At 56.9% G+C, this 18,056-nt stretch overlaps 2 protein-coding genes across 7 annotated transcripts; one reads left to right on the top strand and one right to left on the bottom strand.

Moving 5' to 3' along the window:
- Positions 1-1,628: 1,628 nt before the first annotated feature.
- NME3 (NME/NM23 nucleoside diphosphate kinase 3) lies at positions 1,629-7,729 on the bottom strand. 6 transcript variants are annotated; one of them, XR_015222625.1, is made up of 7 exons: positions 7,684-7,729; positions 7,471-7,601; positions 6,714-6,815; positions 6,273-6,385; positions 4,923-5,326; positions 2,297-2,422; positions 1,629-2,106 (listed from the first exon to the last, which is right to left on the bottom strand). XR_015222625.1 is itself a non-coding variant. In XM_086621958.1 (6 exons), exons 1-5 carry the CDS (start codon positions 7,727-7,729, stop codon positions 5,209-5,211), a joined length of 510 nt encoding a protein of 169 aa, XP_086478084.1. In that variant the 3' UTR covers positions 1,629-2,422; positions 5,190-5,208. The 6 variants fall into 6 exon arrangements, 3 of the variants coding, with proteins under 3 accessions (XP_086478084.1, XP_086478083.1, XP_086478082.1); XR_015222624.1 differs by lacking the exon at positions 1,629-2,106 and adding an exon at positions 2,121-2,135; XR_015222623.1 differs by having other exon boundaries at positions 1,629-2,422.
- A 165-nt stretch (positions 7,730-7,894) lies between these two features.
- On the top strand, positions 7,895-16,742 carry EME2 (essential meiotic structure-specific endonuclease subunit 2). Its single transcript, XM_086622513.1, has 8 exons — positions 7,895-8,231; positions 11,089-11,225; positions 12,219-12,311; positions 13,093-13,217; positions 13,882-13,987; positions 14,725-14,840; positions 15,214-15,403; positions 16,547-16,742. The coding sequence occupies exons 1-8, from the start codon at positions 7,895-7,897 to the stop codon at positions 16,715-16,717; spliced, it is 1,275 nt and encodes a 424-aa protein (XP_086478639.1). The 3' UTR covers positions 16,718-16,742.
- The last annotated feature ends 1,314 nt before the right edge of the window (positions 16,743-18,056 follow it).

Here is an 18,056-nt window from a genome sequence, read left to right on the forward strand (position 1 = left end):
GACGCGCTGGGACACAGCCCAGCAGCCCTGGCCAGAAACGCCGGCCTGGGCTGCACCGCCTCGGGCCGGGGCTCCGCTCCGGCCCCGGGAGAGCGGCCCCATCCCCGGGCACCCGCGGGGGGCTGAGCGGAGCCCGAGGACCGACTGCGCCGCCGGGGGTTGCTCCGGCCGCGCTGAGGGGGAGCGGGCCTCGGGGCGGAGGGGGGATCTCGGCCCCGGGCGCTGAGGAGAGAGCGAGCCCGGCCGCGCTGAGCGGGAGCGGGGCGCGGGCCGCGGGGCGGAGGGGAACCGGGGCCCTGGCGCCGAGCGGGGGGCGCGGGCCGCTGCCGGCCAGGCGGAGGCGGCGGGCGGGCGGGCAGCGGGGCCGGGAAGGGGAAAGGGAAGGGCCGCCGCGCACTCACCACCGCCGCCGCCGCTGCGGGACCGGGACGCGGCCGCCGCCACCGACTGACTCCCGGGCCGCCTCCGAGCCACGCTGCTACGTCACGGCCCCGCGTCCAATCGGCGGCGCCGCTGCAGTCACGCCTCGGAGGAACGGCGCCCTAACGGCCGGCCTGGCCCACGTGACGAGGGCGGGCCTATCCGCGCTGCCCGTGCCGCCCCGTCCCGGCAGCGCTCGCGCGGCGGCGGGAGGGAGGGGCGAGATGGCGGCTGAGGGGCGGGAGAGCGGCGGAGGGTCCGCCGGCGGTGCCGTGACCCGGCGCAGCGGGCGTTGGAGCCCCGTGCCCGGCGCTGTGCGGAGGAGCTGGGGGGTGGCGTGGAGGCCGCGGGCCGGTACTGGACGCTGAGGGGCGGCAGCGGTCGCGGCAGCTGCCCGCATCCCCCTCGCTCACAGAGCAGCGCCCGGTGGAGCCTGACAGGAATAAGTGACATGAACACTCCCGCCCGCGGGATGCTGCGTTCATCCAGCCCCTCTGCCCCTCCTGGACGCGGGAGAGTTGAAACAAGCTCAGATTTGTTCTGTAGAATTCCATAGAATTTCAGGAATGTGGGTAACTAAGGACAAAAGAGTAGGAAAGTAGTGGAAGTTGTGAATAAGGCTGTGAGCACTGGATCCCCCACAGCCCTGGGCTGGAAGACCGTGACTGGAGAGGTGATAAGCTCCCAGCCAACTCTGAACTTGTTCTGGACTGGCTGCTCCAGCGGGATGCACATAAGGCTGATGGAATTCAGCCCAGAGTACTGAAAGAACTGGCCGGTGTCATCGTGGGACCTCTCCTCGCTGTTTTTCAGTGGTCTTAGGAGTCTGGAGAGGTCCCTGTTGACTGGCAGCTGGCAAATAGTGTCTCAATTTCAATCAGGGTAAAAAGGAAGACCCCAGTAATTACAGTCTCACTGCAGTGCCTGGTAAAATTTTTCTCCAAAGGTTATTCTGGGAGCTACTGAAAAACACAAGAGAGACAACACTATCATTGGCCATGGCCAGCACAGGTTAACAAGGGAAAAGTCCTGCTTCACCAACTGATTTCCTCTTTCTGGTGACAAGTGACAGGACACAAGGTCCCCGGGACCTGCCTTTCCCTCCCCGAGATCTGACAAACCAGCGTTGTGTTTCAAACCTCCCTCCAGGCTGGTATCTGTGCTTGTGTGGGTATTTTTGACAAGTGCCTTCAGATTCCTGCCTTCAAGGGCCGTAAGAGGAACAACAGACAGTTTCCACCTTTATTATTACAGTTTAATACAGTCTTTGATAGAGGAGAAGCAGCAGGAGCCAACATGCAAAGCAATTAAAGTCATTGGGGCTCGAGAAACGTCACCAACAGCTCAACTCCTGTACGTAATGGCTCTCCCACGACAGCGACGCCGGCGCATCCCTAAGAGCCCATTTCCCCACATGCTGCTGCTCGATCGTGCCCCACGGTGGGACGAGTTCGGCGCAGACACCAACATGCGACAGTTCAGGGGAAGGGACAGGTCTTTCGTTTTGTCTTTTGATGAGTCAAGTCAGCTGAGTGGAATCCAGCATGCTTTGAAACCAGGAAGCCACCTTGAATCTTGGATGAAGATGAGGGATCCGTCAGGAATTGGCAATGGCTTTGACACCAAGTCAGGAGATGAAGCTCGGATATGCGGCTGCAGTTTCCTCATTTCACAGAGCTGGGACCTCTGTAAGTCTACAGGTCATTTCAGCGCATCTATTAAACAACAAACACAACCTTCCTCCCAGTCACTTCACGCTGCGTCTTCGACTTCTCCAGGGTTTCCTCCAGCAGCCCTGCTGCAGCCAGGCTCCGAGTGCAGCCGGAGCCGCGCTGCTCCCCGCTCCCAGTCCCTCTGCGGCTGCCCTCGCTCTTACCGATGCGCTTGCGGTTTTTGAAGAACGTGAGCGTCCCGTGCCACGTGTCCAAATGCACCCCGATGATGGAGCCTTGGCCAAACCTCGAAGAGAAGCTGGTTTTGTCTCCCTTGTGATGCAGGAGTCCTTAAAACAAAACAACAAAAAAACCCCCACAGCATTCAGTGGAAAGCCTGTGCTCCACAAATTCATCCCAACGCCCGCACTGCGACTTCCCACTGCTACAGCCTTGCTCAGTGCTTAAAAAAATCCGTCCACTGCCCAGTCTCTGCCCTGCAACCCCCAAACGGGTGATGAAAAGGGGAAGGTCGAGGCTGGGCAGTACCAGAGCACAGGCAGAAGCACCAAAACCCCCAACCAGCGATGTGCGACCAGCAGTTCAGGCGACCCGGAGGTTCACGCTCCGGTTCTAAGGGCTCTGCACAACGCAGGCAAGCATACTGATCGAAATTCCAGGGTTCCCGAGCCGATGTAAAACCCTCTGTACTTCATAGTAAGAGAAGCTGGAACAAGCTCATCGTACTGGAAATAACGGAGAACAACCCATTGGCGCCGTAAGCTTTGTTACTGACTCCAGGGAGTCCCGCACCGAATCCATGCTGGCCGGAGCTGCGTGGCAACGGCAGCCCTGTCATGGTGGGTGCTGCTCTCGCACCTGCCGCAGCCCTGGTGGGCGAAGCAGCTTTACCAGCAGCACTCGCTCGCATCCCCCTGGGCACACCGAAAGCCGCCTGGCGTCGGTCACTGCCCCCTCCACCCTCCCAGCCCCTGGGGAAAAGAACCAGCAGGAGAGACGACAGGACTTGGGAGTTTATTAGAAAAAAGCAAAGGAATGAGGTATGGGAACAAACAGAATCCGTCAGACGGTGTTACACAGCTGCCTGGAGAGGCCCTGAAGGCAGGAGGAGCTCAGGCTGCAGCAGTCGGGCAGCTGAGGAAAGCTCTGTCCCCTCAGCGCTCGTTCCTGTGTCACTGCTGGCACTGCCCGGCTCAGCCCCACCACCCTCGGGGCCAGCCCGGAGCGGGGAGCGGGGGTGACATTACTTTCTGCTCCCAGAGAACTGCACTTGTTCCCCAGCAGCTACAAAGCTGGGGAACCAGAGGGACAGACAGGCTTTTAGGGCATGGCAAAACATAGAATCATTAAGTTGGAAAGGACCTCCAAGATCATCAAGTCCAACCATCAACCCAATACCACCATGCCCGCTAAACCATGTCCTGAAGTGCTACATCTACACGTTTTTTGCACACTTTCAGGCGTGGTGACTCCACCACTTCCCTGGGCAACCTGTTCCAATGTTTGACCACTCTTTCATTAAAGAAATTTTTCCTAATATCTAATCTAAACCTCCTCTGGTGCAACTTGAGCCCATTTCCTCTCATCCTCTCTCTAGCTACCTGGGAGAAGAGACCAACCACCACCTCACTGGAACCTTCTTTCAGGCAGTTGTAGAGAGCAATAAGGTCTCCCCTCAGCCTCCTTTTCTCCAGGCTCAACAACCCCAGTTCCCTCAACTGCTCCTCATAAGACTTGTGCTCCAGACCCTTCATCAGCTTCATTGCTCTTCTCTGGACACGCTCCAGCACCTCAGTGTCCTTCTTGTAGTGAGGGGCCCAAAACTGGACACAGTATTCAAGGTGCAGCCTTACCAGTGCCGAGTACAGGGGGACGATCGCTGCCCTGGTCCTGCTGGCCACACTACTTCTGATACAGGCCAGGATTCTGTTGGCCTACAGGCAGGAAAGCCCCGGGGGACCTTGTTCCCTGGGTTTATCCATGCCCCTGTTCCATGGCAGGGTGCAATATTGCTCTCCCAGCCCTTACGCTCTGGCAAGGCTGCACAGGGAGACAGCTCAGAGGATCCTGATGTTCCAGGAAGAGCTCCCAGCAAGTTCAAGGTGGTGCCAAACCGATTACAAACTGGGCTTCCAGAAACCCTCCCAGCAGGCAGGCTCCACCATCAGACAATGAAGATCTCAGCATCTCCCAGAGCTTGGTGCCAAGACTTCACAGCCTGCACTGCACACGACAGAGGATTAAGTAATCCTCCTAATCCTTCCTGAGCCCCAAATCTACAAATCGTTCCCCACCACACTCTCCCCCTTCCATTCTTGTGGTTTGCACAGTGCTGCGGCTTCACTAGCGTGAGTCAGTCGCCGTGCAGGGACAGCGTGAGACTGACTGCACTGGGTCAGGCCAGCAGTGGAAGCCTGCAGAGAACCAGAGCAGAGCTGGAGAAGCCGCAGCCAGGAACCAGAGCCAGAGAAACTGGGTGTTTAACAGCATTTGGTGAATCTTCCTTCCTTGGACTCATCACTTCTGAAGCCAGGTGACCTTGCGCCAGCCCTGGCAAGCAGCGCTCCTACCAAAAGGGAGAGCACAGTTTGTCCTGTCCTTCATTCCTTCTCTTGGAACGAGCTCTTACGCCAGGGGGGAACTTTCCCCTTATCCCATAGCAGCAGAATTCCTTAAAAGCCTTTGGTGAAGAACCTTCTAGAAATGCAGGTAGACAATACTGATCACATCACCCTGTAGTGACCAGAGCACCTCTCCCAGCAGCGAGGAGCACACGTTCTCCTGCGCCAGGCAGGTCTGAGAACACACAGAAACAGGCCAAAAAATCACCTTGAGTCACTTGGGATTTCAGATGCTGCAGCAGAGTAACAAAGCCAACTACTTCCTACGGCAAAGAGAGGGAAAAGAAAGAAACAGCTGCTATTGCAGGGAGCTGATCCGCAGCGTCACAACGTAGACCAGCTCCCAAGACCCCTCCACCCCACGCAGAACAGAAACCCCCCCCCAGCACACAATGCCGCAGCAGGATCCACAGCCAGCCCAGGCAGCTGCGATGAAACGGACGGGAATGCCGTGTGCCCAGTCAGGAAGACATACTTCCCTCAGGCTGCTCTTCTCACGCGTAGATCCAGTGCTCAGTTGAGTCTTCCCAGCAAGTCAGCTCCTCGGGGCGGAACCAGAGGGAGATCTCCTGCTGGGCACTCTCAACCGAGTCGCTGCCGTGGATCACATTCCTGTGGGGAAGAAGAAAGGGATCAGCTGGCACTAACCGGAGAAAGGTGGGAGAGGGAAGCTGCAGTCTGGAAAATTTCACCTTGACCAATTTCATTAAACTGATTGAGCCAGGCACATCTACAATATTCTTTCCCACCGCACAGCCCTCCTCCTTCCAGCTCAGGAGCTGTTCCTGGTTACACCGAACATGGCTTAGGTCATGGATGTGCAGGAGCTGCCGGTGCCCAGCACTCCTTCCTCCTATGATGAGGAGCATTTCTTTGCTACAAGAGTTGCTACAGTGGCTGTTGGCCTGGTATTTGCCTTGGTTTTATGTTAATATTTCAAGTTTTGCCTCCAGATTTCCCCCCTTCCTTCTGCCAAAGTACGTCCATTGAAGCAGGTTTGGTGCCATACACCATGGAATGGAAAGCTAATCCAGGAGGGCTCCATAAAAGCAGTGTCTACCACAAGCCAGGCTGCAGCAACCCGAGGCCACCACCGATGGATCTTCACCAGAAAAGCCCTAGTGCATGTAGAGCTCCCGCTTGGCTGTTGTTACAGACTCAGATGCCCAGTGGAGCTAGAGCAGCTCTCCAGGCACCCTGCTCCCCCAGGAAAAGGCTGAGAGGGCTCCTCCCTTCCTCTTCACAGCCTGACAGGCTTGATTCCCTGGAGCAAGACAAGCAAACCCCACCTGCTTTCAACAGAGAAGGCCTCAGGAGGCAGGAAAGACGCAAACCCAGGCTCTTCCTTCTGGGAAAGCCAGCCCCAGGAAGCAGAGGTCAGGTCCTCCTGCCAGGGCTGCTCTGCAAGCTGTCAGAGGGGGACAGCTTGGACTTGAGCACAGAAGGGAGCAGCTCTGCTCTACGGATGCCGACTTACGGGGCTCAGGCGGGCCTTGCACAGGAACGCCTGGACAGTACGCACGGAAACACGGAGGGAACAAAAACCCAAAGCTCTCACTTGCTGACTTCAACACAGAAGTCTCCTCGGATGGTGCCGGGCCTGGATTCGGCTGGGTCAGTCTCCCCAATCATTGTGCGAACTGTCTTGACCACATCCAGGCCCTGCCAGACCTGTGCGACAGCAAAACAACAATCAGCTTCCACAACTCTCCCAGCAGGTCATATCAGCTGTCCTCTAGATTCCCCAGCTGATCCACCCGGGTGAGAGACAGGAAAGGGTCCCGCTGTAAACGGACTTCAAAAGTTGATTTTGGAAAAGAATCAGAACTGCCTGTGGATTTAATTTACTGCAGAAAACACCCCTGCAGCTCAACACAGCTTCAAGAGGCCCTCTGAAGAGAGAGGCCACCTTGCTTCCATCGTATGACGAGCCAACGCTGCTTATGCTTTGCAGTTACTTTCTTTTCCTCGGCTCAGGGAGAACCTGGCCAGCACTCACCATGGCCACCACGGGCCCAGAGCTCATGTACTTCACCAGCCGGCTGTAGAAGGGACGGTCACGAAGGGCGATGTAGTGCTCCTTCAGCAGCTCCTCCGAGGCCTGAGCACAAAGAGCACAAAGCTCAGTTCCGCTCCGAGCGTGGGGGGATTTGGGCAGAGCCTACACCCGAGAGACGGAGTTAACGCTGGACAGTGCGCGTTACAATCAAGCTCCTGCGCAGATGTTCGCTTCCAGGAGTGAAACGGCTTTGCTGAGGTCTGGCACAGGGAAGGGAGAAGTTTCCAGGTCAGAGGGGCAATGCCAGCCAGCTTACATGGAGCATGGCCGCAGGGCGGGCTGCTTCCCGCTGCAGGGATCATAAAACCCTAGAAAGGTTTGGGTTGGAAGGGTCCTCAAAGATCATCTAGTTCCAACCCCTCTGCCATGGGCAGGGACACCTTCCACTACACCAGGTTGCCCAAAGCCTCATCCAACCTGGCCTTGAACACTTCCAGGGATGGGGCAGCCACAGCTTCTCTGGGCAACCTGCTCCAGTGCCTCAGCACCCTCAGAGGGAAGAATTTCTTCCCTAGATCCACCCCTCCAGGAGCAGTTCGGGCCCCTGAGTGCCAACACCCGCCAGCCCTCTGCAGGCGCCCGAACGACAACAGCCGCGAGCTGGGACACGGGCAGCCCGGACCCCCCGGGACGCACCGGGAGAACCGCGCCCTGCGGGGCCGCACGGGCCTGGCTCCAGCCCGGGCCCACCGCCCACCTGCAGGAGCTTCAGCCCCACCAGCTGCAGCCCCTTCCGCTCGAACCGCCGGATGATCTCCCCGACCAGGTGCCGCTGGACCCCGTCCGGTTTGATGGCCACGAAGGTGCGCTCGCTGGCCGCGCTGCAGCCTGCAAGGAGACGGAGGCGTAAGGGGCACGGAGAGCGCCCCGCAGCCGCGGGGGCACGGCGGGGGCACGGCGTGGCACCCACCGCTCTGGAAGAGGCCGGCGAAGAGCCCCAGCACCAGGCAGATCATGGCGGCGCCGCTTCTTCCCCGGGCCGCGCCTCCGCTCCGCCCCTGCGCCGCCCCGGCACCCGCCCGCGGCGGAACGATCGTGCGGGGCCCGAGGAGCGGCGGGGACGGTGGAAGGTGGCGCAGCCGCCCCGGTGCGCGGAGCCTCCCGGCCGCCGTCCCTCAGCCATGGCGGGGAGCGACCGGCGAGCCGCTGCCTGGGAGGTCTCCGAGTCGGAGCCCGAGAGCGAGCCCGAGCCCGAGCCCCGCGGCCCCGGGGCGGCGGCGGCGGTGACCGGCTCCCCTCCCGCAGCAGTCCGTGCCGGCTCCCCTCCCGCGGCGGGTCCGGGCGGCCGGCCGAGGCGGCGGAGGGCTCCCGGGGAGGCCGCAGCCAGGAGGCGGGAGCGGGAGCAGCGGAAGGCGGAGGAGGCGCTGGAGAAGCGGCGGCGGCGGGAGGCGGCGGCGGCGTGGCGGCTCCTGCGGCCGGAGCGGTGCCTGCGGCTGATGGAGGTGTGCGCCGACCCAGGTGGGCGGCGGGGCCCCGGGGGGGTCAGCCGGGGCCTCCCGTCACCTCTGAGCCGCCCCCGGGTGTTAATCAGGCTCGTTTGGCTCCGCGCTCTCCGCCGTGACCGCAGACGGGCCGTGGTTACGCTGCGGTGCGCGGCTGAGCTCGTTCCTGAGCAGCGTGGAGAGAGGACCAGTCCCCCAGCTCCGGGGCTGGCACCTCTGGAAAAGGAGCTCTGAACTCCCCCGGCCTTGCCGCGGGAGCAGAAGGGCAGCGGTTCAGCCCCAGAGGGCTCTGGCAGCTCGTCTTTAGGCAGCGTGTGTTTCCCATCCGTTCTGGGGCGGCGAGATCCCGGCTGGTCACCTGCTGGCCTCCTCAGGGGTCGTTATGGAGAGGTGAGAAGACCTGGCAGTCCAGAGCCCGACTGCCTGCTTGGGCTGGGCGATGTTCCCTGCTGGCTGGAGCTCTGAGCTTGGTTCAGCTCCAAGATAAACCTCTGGAAATAACAGCGCCTAAAACAACGTTCTCCAGATGCCTCACAGAGGGCTGGTTCTGCTTCCAGAGCTGCTGTGCCTGATCAGGGAGACCTTCAGGGCATCGGGATGCCATAGGTCACAGCGCAGAGCTTCGCTGGCAGAAAACGAGGTGGCTTATTCTTTGGCACGGGCCGCCAGCGTGTCCCTGCGATCCTGGCTCTTTCCCGGCACTTCCAAGCGCCGCCGCTGATCCCCTGACACATCCGACTGCTCGGAGTGTGTTCGTGATCCCCCATCCCAGGGGGAGCGGGGCTGCCGGCCCGTTCCTCGCCCTGCAGCTTGCCTTGGGCAGCCCGGGGTCGCTGGGTGGGTTTTCCTGTCAGGGGCAGAATGGTGGGTGACAAGTGTGACGCGGCGTCCCAGTCCCCAGCGGCGTCCCAGTCCCCAGCGGCTTGAATCCAAGCTGCAGCTCATCACCCTGCACGTGTAATTAGAGTTCTAAGTGTTGTGTCTTGAATCGCTCGGTTCATTAGCATCTGTCATGGGCTACTTTTTGCTAATTACAATATCCTTATGCTACGTGTTCACTCCGCTGCTAATTGCTAGCAGCAAGATTTGTTTAACTAAACACATTTTTTAAGGAAATGTGTTTTGTGTCCTTAAACCTTCTGTTTAGAGGCTTGTTGGTCTGCTCGCTCTCCTCCCTGCGGAACCTTGGACAGGTTCTGTTGGTTCTCTCGATGCCGAGGATCCAGCTGCTTTGTCTGACGTGGTTTTGAGTAACTTGTTTGCACCAATAAAATAATTAGAGGTCGTGTTTTGGGGGCTCAGAGCCTGGCTTTGCCCGAGGAACATTGTCCCTGTTTGCTCCATCACAGTCGTCTTGTTGTGCTTATTATTCTGCCAGTAGAAAAGTCTTTGTGGGATAAACGCTGCCATCTGTTCTGTTGCGGAATTTGCTGTGAAGTCGTGGGTACAGCCGGTGCTCGGGAGGTGGTGGAGGTGCCAGAAGTGTGTTTTCATGGCCTTTCTCCAGGAGAGTGATCCCATTTGAGTGGGATCAGCCTAGTGAGACTGGCTGGCTGGTGCAAGACACAGCCCACCAGAGAAAAATACTGTGTGATATTTTTTCAGCTTAAAAACTCCATCACGGTGATTATATCAGCCCCCACCAAGTCCTCAGTGCAGATGGGCTCCCGGGTCCGCAGCCCCGTGCCTGGAGCTGCCGAAGGAAGCCCCCACCGGCTGTTTTGGTTAGGTCCATTCCCCACTAGAAGGGAGATGAGTTTCTTTCTGACCCTGGGGTTCACATTCTGCTCTGCCCTGGACTAATCACTTTAGGTTTTGTTCATCTCTTTCTGCTGCCCGTGTTCTGCCTAGGTCTCGGCCCTGCTCCTGCCTTCTCAACCCTCCTCTCTACCCCTCACCTCTCTGCACCAGCCAGAGGCTTTTCTCCTCCTCTTCCCAGGTGCTGGCAGTGGGAGCTCAGGCAGCACAGAGGAGCACCCAGCCCTGCACCCTGAGGTCCATCCTGCTCCAGGGAGCCGTTTGGGGCTGAGCCAGGCAGTCCCGCTGGCAAAGCTCCCTCGTAAAGCAAAGTGTAGATATTTTTATGGTAGCCAAGCAGCATGTTTTTAGCCCTCCACTTGCATTCTTAGAAATAACTGTGCTATTTTGTTGAAACATCTCGGATAAATCCAGTCTAGAGTAGGTATCGTTCAAAGAAAACACTCCGAACGCTTGGTTTGACGAGACAGCTGTAGGGAGGGTGCCTAACGGATGGTGTCAACTCACATTAGCTGTGATGGACAGTACTTGCAGAGCCAGTGATTAAGAGCACGTTCTCCATGAGCTCCCTGGTGACATCCACGTGTGTGTCCAGCCTGGAGTAGCAGCGTGCACAGGCGTGATGGGAATGGGGCTGAAGTGAGCGTCGAAGGAAATGTGTCAGGGCTGCGCAGGGGGGGTGGAACCCGACTTCCTGGCTGTGAATTGCTCAGCCTGTCGGCTCATTTCAGTCTTCTTTCACAGAAAGAGATTTCAAAAATAATTAAATTTTGACAGATTTAATACAGTTTATTCGTGAGGGAACAAAAGAACTGGCTTTGAAAGTTTGCCTTTAATAACCTAGAACGTGTGAGCTGATTTTTAGAGTCATTGTGGCAAATTGCCTGTCACTGCCCGGGTATTTGGCTGAAGATGGACAATTTTATCGGTGTCTGGTCAACGATGAAGTCAAGAGCTCCGTTAGCAATCCAGCCAGCAAGCGCACACGCTGTAGGAAGCCAGACTTGCCACGCTTGCAGAGTTCTCCTTTTGCACTCACGTTTTTGTTGTTGTTTATTAGTGCTGATGAAATACTTCTTTTTCTCACGTCGGGATTGTTCTGTCCTTCTCCACAGGTCTCCTCAAAGACCCTGGCTCAGACGCTTGGGTGAAGGTTTTAAGTTCCTTGGACTGTAAATATTCTTTTGAGCCTCAGGCAATTCCCTGCAGCATAACCTGGAGGAGAAACATACCAAACACTCTGTCCACCCCAGTGAGTCCATCTCCTCTTCTGTGTATGTGTGAACTGGCAGCTGATGTGCTGTGGGGAGAGAGAGCTTTGACTCGCATCTCTAGGCTGGGCATTGGAGTCATCAGCCTCAGAAACGCCGGTGACTGGTGACCAGTTAGCTTGGGGAGTAGAGCTGGGTCTGCTTCTCACGCAGGTTGTTCCAAAGCCAATGTCTTCTAAACATCTACATCTCGCTGTTTTAGGCAGGTTTGCACCTAAGGTGAGCCAGGGGAACCTGTAGTAAGGAAGAATGAGACCACTACCAGTTGTTCATACAGAGATGTGGTTGGGTACTCGGCAGCGTTTGCAGCCCAGCCGCTGTGTGTGCCACGCTGCCACAGGCAACAGCTGCGCATCTGGCAGAGACTGGGCAAATTTGCTGCTGGCCTCTCGTTTGGAAAGCCCAGTGATTGCTTCTGGAACCCCCTCACTGGGAACCTGAAGGGCAGGTACCTCCTGGGACCAAACACCGTTCCCGTTTCAGTTTGGTTTCGGAAGGTTCTGTGTCAAACGGTCTCAGCGTGGCAGTGGAGGCTGAGGAAGGCTGTTCTTGTGCTCACCTTCGCTACCAGAATTTCATGTGGAGGCAGAACTCTCTTTTTGCAGTTGCTGAATAAAACATTGCAGGTCCTGTGGTCATATCATAGACTGCAGATAACGTAGGTGCAGATAACGTGGTCATCTAACTGCGTGTGCAGGGCAGGCAAAGCCATTTTGTGTCCTTTTGTCCTAGTTAGCACCTTCTGCAGTTGTCACCTCCTTCCTCACCAGGCTGTTTTTGCACCTTCAGTCACCTGCTTGTTTGGGGAGAGCTTTTACCTTCCAGTTCAGCCCTGGGCTGTCACCAGCGTAACACTGACGTAGCCCTGTGAGTGTTTGTGCCTCTTACAGTGAGGGCTCTGCACAGGTGGAGACTTGCTGTCTGCTTTCATGCTGGACCCCTGCTTACGTTGGAACCTATTTATTCTTCTTTAGGATGGTCCCGTGGTGAAGACTGAAGAGGAGAAAGAGGTGTTGGTGTTGGTAGAGCCGGCAGATTTTCTTAAGCGCCTCTTTTCCCTAACCCAGGTGATACAGGTTTCTGAGCCGGACCTACACCAAGTGCCCTACAGCAGAGTCGCTTTGCCACATGACCACAGAAGGGGAGGGAGGGTTCATTCAAAACTGCCCTTGCTCCACCCCGAAGCAATGCTGTGTTACAGAGGGAGTGGTTTGAAAGGGGAGAACTGGTGGGAGAAGCCGTGTCTGAGTAGAGCAGGAGGTCTTTAGGGATATATGTGGGCACCTGCCTTTAGCTGCGGGACAGGGTGCTGCTTCCTCAGAGGAACTGGGCAGGCCAGGCTTGCCTTTCCTTGCATTTAGCTTTTCCATTCTTATGGAGTCTATAAAGCATTTTGCTTCAAAGAAACGTTCGCAGCGCGCAGCCCTTGGAAACACTTGCCTTTTGAAGCAGAGAGATTTGCGTTGGTTCTCATTCGTGTGCGGTCCTCCAACATTTTATTTATACCTGTCTAGGCAGCCTGTGCTTCTGTCCTGAGAAGTTCCCAGTCCATCCAGCCCTATCCAAGCCTAGAGAATGACAGGCTAGAATAGGCAGTGTCTGGGAGGAGATCAGTGCTAACGCTCCGGGGGAAAAAGGTGAGCCAGAAGAAGCAGCGGGACATTGGCAGATGTGGCATGTGGTGCCTGCCGAAAGGCAATGCTCTCAGCTCCAGTCTGAGGCTGGCTCCTGCCCGTTCCCACCGATGGGATGCACCTTGGAAGGCCCCCGCAGTCCTGCTGGAGATGGGGAGGGGTGTTTTGGAGAGGAAGGCTGCCACAGACGCGGGTGTGATTTGTCTTGCTTCAGAACTTTGTCAATGTCCCGTCAGCGAGTCAGCCTGACCTGAACCAAGTGTTGCCTTTGGCTGCTCTGGAGGGCTCCTCCACCAAAACCTACAGCCTGGCCGTCGTGGGGCTGGATGCCTACAGGCGGTACGTGCTGGGCGAGCGGCGGTGCCAGGGCAGCTCGCAGCGGGTGGAGATAAGTGTGGGTGCAGGGAGGGCACGTTCAGGGCTGAGCTGGTGATGCGTGGTGGCTCTGAACCACAAAGTCCGTTCAACGCCTGGAGCCCTTTCCTTGTCCCCTGAATATCTCATCCATGTGCAGCTCCCAGCGCCTGGGTGCTTCCTGTCCGTGTACATGCACAGCAGAGGCATCTCCTCCATGGTGATGGAGTGATCACTTCCAGAGTTCCCCGCATGGACACAGCTACAGTAGCTCAGTCTGTCCTGTCCTGTCTGGAGAGCTCTTGTCTCACCACCTCCTGGGCTCTTTCTCACTTAAGCCTGCGAGGATAAATTTTACCGAGGGTGTTATGTATAAAGAAAATCAACTGTGGCCTGTTGTGTTCTGCCACCAGAGGAACCGAGTGGCTCTCACCCTGGTTTCAGGTCTCCTCTCCCTCGCAGGGGAGCTGCCACCACCCAGGGGCTGGGTGGCCTGGAGCAAACTCAACACCTCGGTCTCCAGCTTCAAGTCAGGTTGGGAGGTGGCAGATGTGGGTGGGTTAACTCTGGCCTTTTCCTCTTTATCAGACAGCGGCCCTGAGGTGTGAATCCGTAGAGCTTGCGCGTGAGCCCTGTGTCTTGCTCGTAGGTGTAACCGGGAGCAGAGCAGGCAGCGGGCGCTGAGCCCTGGCAAGCAGAGTCCCAGCTGCCAGCCTGGCCCAGAGCTGGCTATGACTCAGGAGGAGATACTGGAGGTAAAACTTCTTACAATCCTTGAAGTTTTCTGTTACTTGGGGTTGAACTGTGCGGAAAAGGCTCCCAGTGGAGCTCTTGTGTGTCAGGAATGCTTTGCCAGGGGAGGTGGTGGCTGGCTTAAATCAGGTTGCATCTGCCTGTGTCCTCCTTCACCCTGGCAGCGATGGGCTTGAAGAGGGACTGCAGACTTTGAGGCACAGTTTGGAGCCTCTTGTTCTTAAGACCCTGGTTCAGAGCTGATCCAGCCTCCCCTCCCCAACCCCACCAAAAACTGCTCAAGGAGCCGCTGCTTCTCACTGGGGTCTCTGCCTCGCAGCAGAGCAGGAACGCTCCTTGTGATGCCACAGCAGCCATTAACTAGGTCAAATACCCCCTAAACCCTAGCTCCATATCCCTTGAACTAAATTCCTGCCCTGCCTGAGTATGCCCCAAAGGGGGTTATGACTCGTTTACTGGGAGCTAAGAAGGATGAGCAGGCTTTACTGCGGCGCTCTGTAAACAGAGCTAATGCAGCAGCTCAGCCTCCCTCCCCTCCAGCCCCAGCCCAGCTTCATCCTGCCGAGGGATGTGTCCTACCCAGGTGGTTTTCCCTGCTCCTCTCACTGGGTGCCTTTGGTGGCCAGGGCTGAGGGTTGAGGAGGCTGGCCTGGCTCAGCTCCCAGCTGGCCCACATGAGCTTGTCATTGTCCTGTTGGTCACCGTGTTACGTGTTTCACCTCTGTCGCTTCTGCTCCAGGCGCTGGTGGTGCTGCAGCTGTGGGGTAACATCGAGGTGCTGTTCCTGGACACGTGGCAGGAGTTGGGCCAGCACGTCTCTGCGCTGACGAAGGCAATAGCAAAACGCCCGTACAAGTGAGTTGTGTCCCTGGGCTTGGTCACATCCCAAGCCCGGAGCTTATGGCAACCTCGGTGGAAGCTACAGGAACGTTCATCTGTGGCTGCCAGCCTGTCCTCGGTGCCTAGATGTGTCTCAAGATTGTTTTCAGCCTCTGTGCCAACAAAACCCCTCTGTTCTCATGGTGAATGTAGCGGTGATTCAGCACTAGGAAAGGAGTGAAAGTGATGGCCTTAGGAAAAACTTTTCACCGAGGTGTTCTGGAGCTTTCCAGGGAAGGAAAGAAAATGATGAGGGAGGAAAAAAATATTAGTCCTGGGCAGAAAGAGGTTTTGGAAGGAAGCCCACTGCCTAATGCCAGGTCCTGCTCTCAGCAGCCTGTTTCTGCAGGAGGCAGCTGGAGTCGCAGGAGTTGCCTTTCTGCGCTGACGGGCCCTGGGCCAGCGGCGTGCGAGTGGAGAAGGACGGCACAGGGCTCTGGCAGGTGTGGAAGAGACAAATCCAGCAGTTCAACAGAGTCAGCCCTGCAACAGCAGCAGCTATAGCGGAAGCATATCCCTCCCCAAGCCTCCTGCTACAGGTAAGCCCTCACACCCCTCGGTGTCCTGGTAAAAGCCTGGAGGGTGGAGGCAGGGAGGGGTGCTGTGAGCTGCCCCCCTTAAAGGTCTGTGTTGATGCAGCAAACCAGCCCTGAGTGTGAAATTGGCTCTCCAGAAGAGCGAGGCTTGTCTCCAGGTGGGTGTTTGACTTGAACCATAGCCTTGTTTCAGCAGTAGCTCCTCACCCCTCCTGTTAGCCCTCCCAGGCCTCCCTGCCTTGGTCCCACCTCACAGGACCCACTCAAAGCATCTTTGTGGTTTTGCTGTGTGGTACTTTTGGTTGCCCACTCCGGCCAGTGCAGCTGAGGGTCTGTTTGATGTGTCCCACTGCCCTTGTCCGTCAGCTTTGCTTGTTTTGATTTGAAATTGATCCTCCACCCGCCTGGGACATCACCCATTTCAAATCACCCTCGAGCTCCACATCATCCTCGAGCAGAAAACGTGTGTCACCCCTGCGGACTGTGAGGGATTTCCACAGGACGCCCGAGCTCTCTTACTGCTTGCTGTCACCCACGCTCTCCTGGCTCTTCTGTTGTCTGATCCTTCAGGGAGCTGATTTAGCTCACTGAATTCTCCCTCTTCCCTACTCCCCTTAGCCTTCTGCTGCTTCCTGAGCTAGACTGGCTCAGTGAGGTGTTGGGGAGCAGGATTAGACCGGGATGCTGTCTAACCCTTCTGACAGCAGCTTAGCCAGTTTATGAAGACACATTTTTATCAGCACGTGCTTGTTTTTGCAAGCATTAATCACATAAACTCTTTCCGTTAGTTCAGGAATTGTGTCACTTTTTTTTTTTTAAAGCCTCATGTAGTCAAATACTCTCCTCTCCTTTTTTCTTAGCCTGGAGCTTTGATCTCTGTCCCTAGCACAGCTGCTTCAGGAGAAGTGGCTTTCCAGCGTGCTCCTTGTACGCTGGAGGGGCAACACACAGCTCCAAGTGTGTGATGTCTGTTTGCAAGTGACAGATCTTGTTTCTTCCGAGCTTTATCCCCTGATCCTGGTATGTTTGGATGAAGGCTCAGTCGTGGACCCTCACTGTAACCATGGGATTGAGCCCTGCGGGGGAGATGGGAGTCTTCTCTTGGAGCATCTGTGCTAACTGCTTCCTTCTCTTGTGTGCTCAAAGGCCTACAAAGAATGCAGCTCAGAAGATGAAAAACGACTCCTGCTGAGCGACATCCCGGTGAAATCGGACGTCAGCGGGAAAGAACGCCGTGTCGGGCCAGACTTATCCCGCCGCATCTACCTCTTCATGGTATCCACAGACCCCGACCTCATCCTGGACCTGAGCACCTAGAGGGACCGCGGGCCGTGTCGGTCAGCCTCCGCCTTTTCTCTGCCGGGACTCGGCAGTGGCTGAGCTGCCGCCGGCACGGCCGCGCTGCCAGCAGCCCGGCCAGGGGAAGCAGCCGATCTGTTGCAGAACAGAGACTTGCCTGTCAATAAATGTCTTGTTACAGATGCTTTCTTCAGCCTCCTGGCTTTCCTTTCTGCTTTTAGAAAGCCAGGGCAGCTATCTGGAAAGCAGGCTGTCTCCTTGGAGAGCTAAGGGCTGGATGTTGGGAACAGGGGCTGGATGTGGAAGTGTTGGTGAGCTGAGTCAGTGATCCCTGAGCAGCACGGGATCGGCTCCTCTGCCGAGACAGCTGCTGGGTGAGTCTGTCCTGCGCTGCCTTTCAGGTGAGTTGTTGAACATGCCATGTATTTTCTGCAGCGTGTCCTGACTTTGTGTCCTGTTCGTGGCTTCAGGTGGGTCCTGCTGGAGTTACTTCGGAAAATGTTCGCCAACTGTCAAAGCCAGCTGGCCAGAGAGGAGCCACACCTGGGGGGTAACAGGAAGCTCAGGGCATGGGAGAGGGGAGTTTGTTGGCTGAACTCTCAGCATGAGGAAATGGCAGATAAGCTCCAGAAAATGGCCTGCAAAACAGTGGGTTAGGATGGGATTCTCTTTTCCCAAAGCAAACGCTCCATTTTTTATTCAGAAATAGCCGCAGCCAGGACAGGACGGGTCAGGAACGCCCCGGTGCCCGAGGTTTTGGTGTTGCTAACTGGGGCCTTCCACAGTGACACAGAAATTCCTGAACTTCCTCCCGCAAATTGCAGCTCGGTGGCTCAAAGCCACGCTAACCGGTGCCGCAGAAGCGGGAGGGCACCCTCCGATCGAAGTTCCTCCTTGCCAGGGAGTCTTCTGCCTCCATCTGCTAAGACTGGAATTAGTTCCTGGGAAGGAGCGATCCAGCCAGACTGTTTTTTTTCTGGCTGCAGCACCACTACAGAAGGATTGACAGAGAGCTTGTCCTGCTTCATGAAGGTTCTCACTCAAAGCCTGTCACAGGAGACGCGGGAGCTGTCTTCACTTAAAGATTCCCGATGTGGGAAGAAAAGGCACAGAGTCCTGGGGCTTGGCGGGGAATAAGCACATGGTGCAAAAAGCTTTACTGGAGCCTTTGCAGGTCTGTAATAGGAGCAGAGGAAAAGGCAGCGGCTGGAGCTTTGCGTTCCCAGTGACCATGCTGGGAGGAAGCCCATGGAGAGGAGAGGGTAAAAGCCACTTCCCATCCTATTTATTTCCACCCTCTTCCACTTCCCAGTACCCTTTGCACTTGGCCCATGGCACCAGCTCAGACCTAAATCAT

Source organism: Tauraco erythrolophus, chromosome 17 (genome assembly GCF_009769465.1).
Source record: "Tauraco erythrolophus isolate bTauEry1 chromosome 17, bTauEry1.pri, whole genome shotgun sequence".
NCBI classification, from domain to species: Eukaryota; Metazoa; Chordata; class Aves; order Musophagiformes; family Musophagidae; genus Tauraco; species Tauraco erythrolophus.

Bases quoted from the DNA above. Each gene is read 5' to 3' on its own strand.
- NME3 (XM_086621958.1), bottom strand. From the start codon at position 7,729: ATGATCTGCCTGGTGCTGGGGCTCTTCGCCGGCCTCTTCCAGAGCG. The intron at 7,602-7,683 runs GTGGGTGCCACG...GTCTCCTTGCAG, and splicing joins CGCCGGCCTCTTCCAGAGCG to GCTGCAGCGCGGCCAGCGAG. The intron at 6,386-6,713 runs GTGAGTGCTGGC...GCTGTCGCACAG, and splicing joins CTGGGCCCGTGGTGGCCATG to GTCTGGCAGGGCCTGGATGT.
- EME2 (XM_086622513.1), top strand. From the start codon at position 7,895: ATGGCGGGGAGCGACCGGCGAGCCGCTGCCTGGGAGGTCTCCGAGTCG. The intron at 11,226-12,218 runs GTGAGTCCATCT...ATTCTTCTTTAG, and splicing joins CAAACACTCTGTCCACCCCA to GATGGTCCCGTGGTGAAGAC. The intron at 13,218-13,881 runs GTACGTGCTGGG...TCTTGCTCGTAG, and splicing joins GGGCTGGATGCCTACAGGCG to GTGTAACCGGGAGCAGAGCA.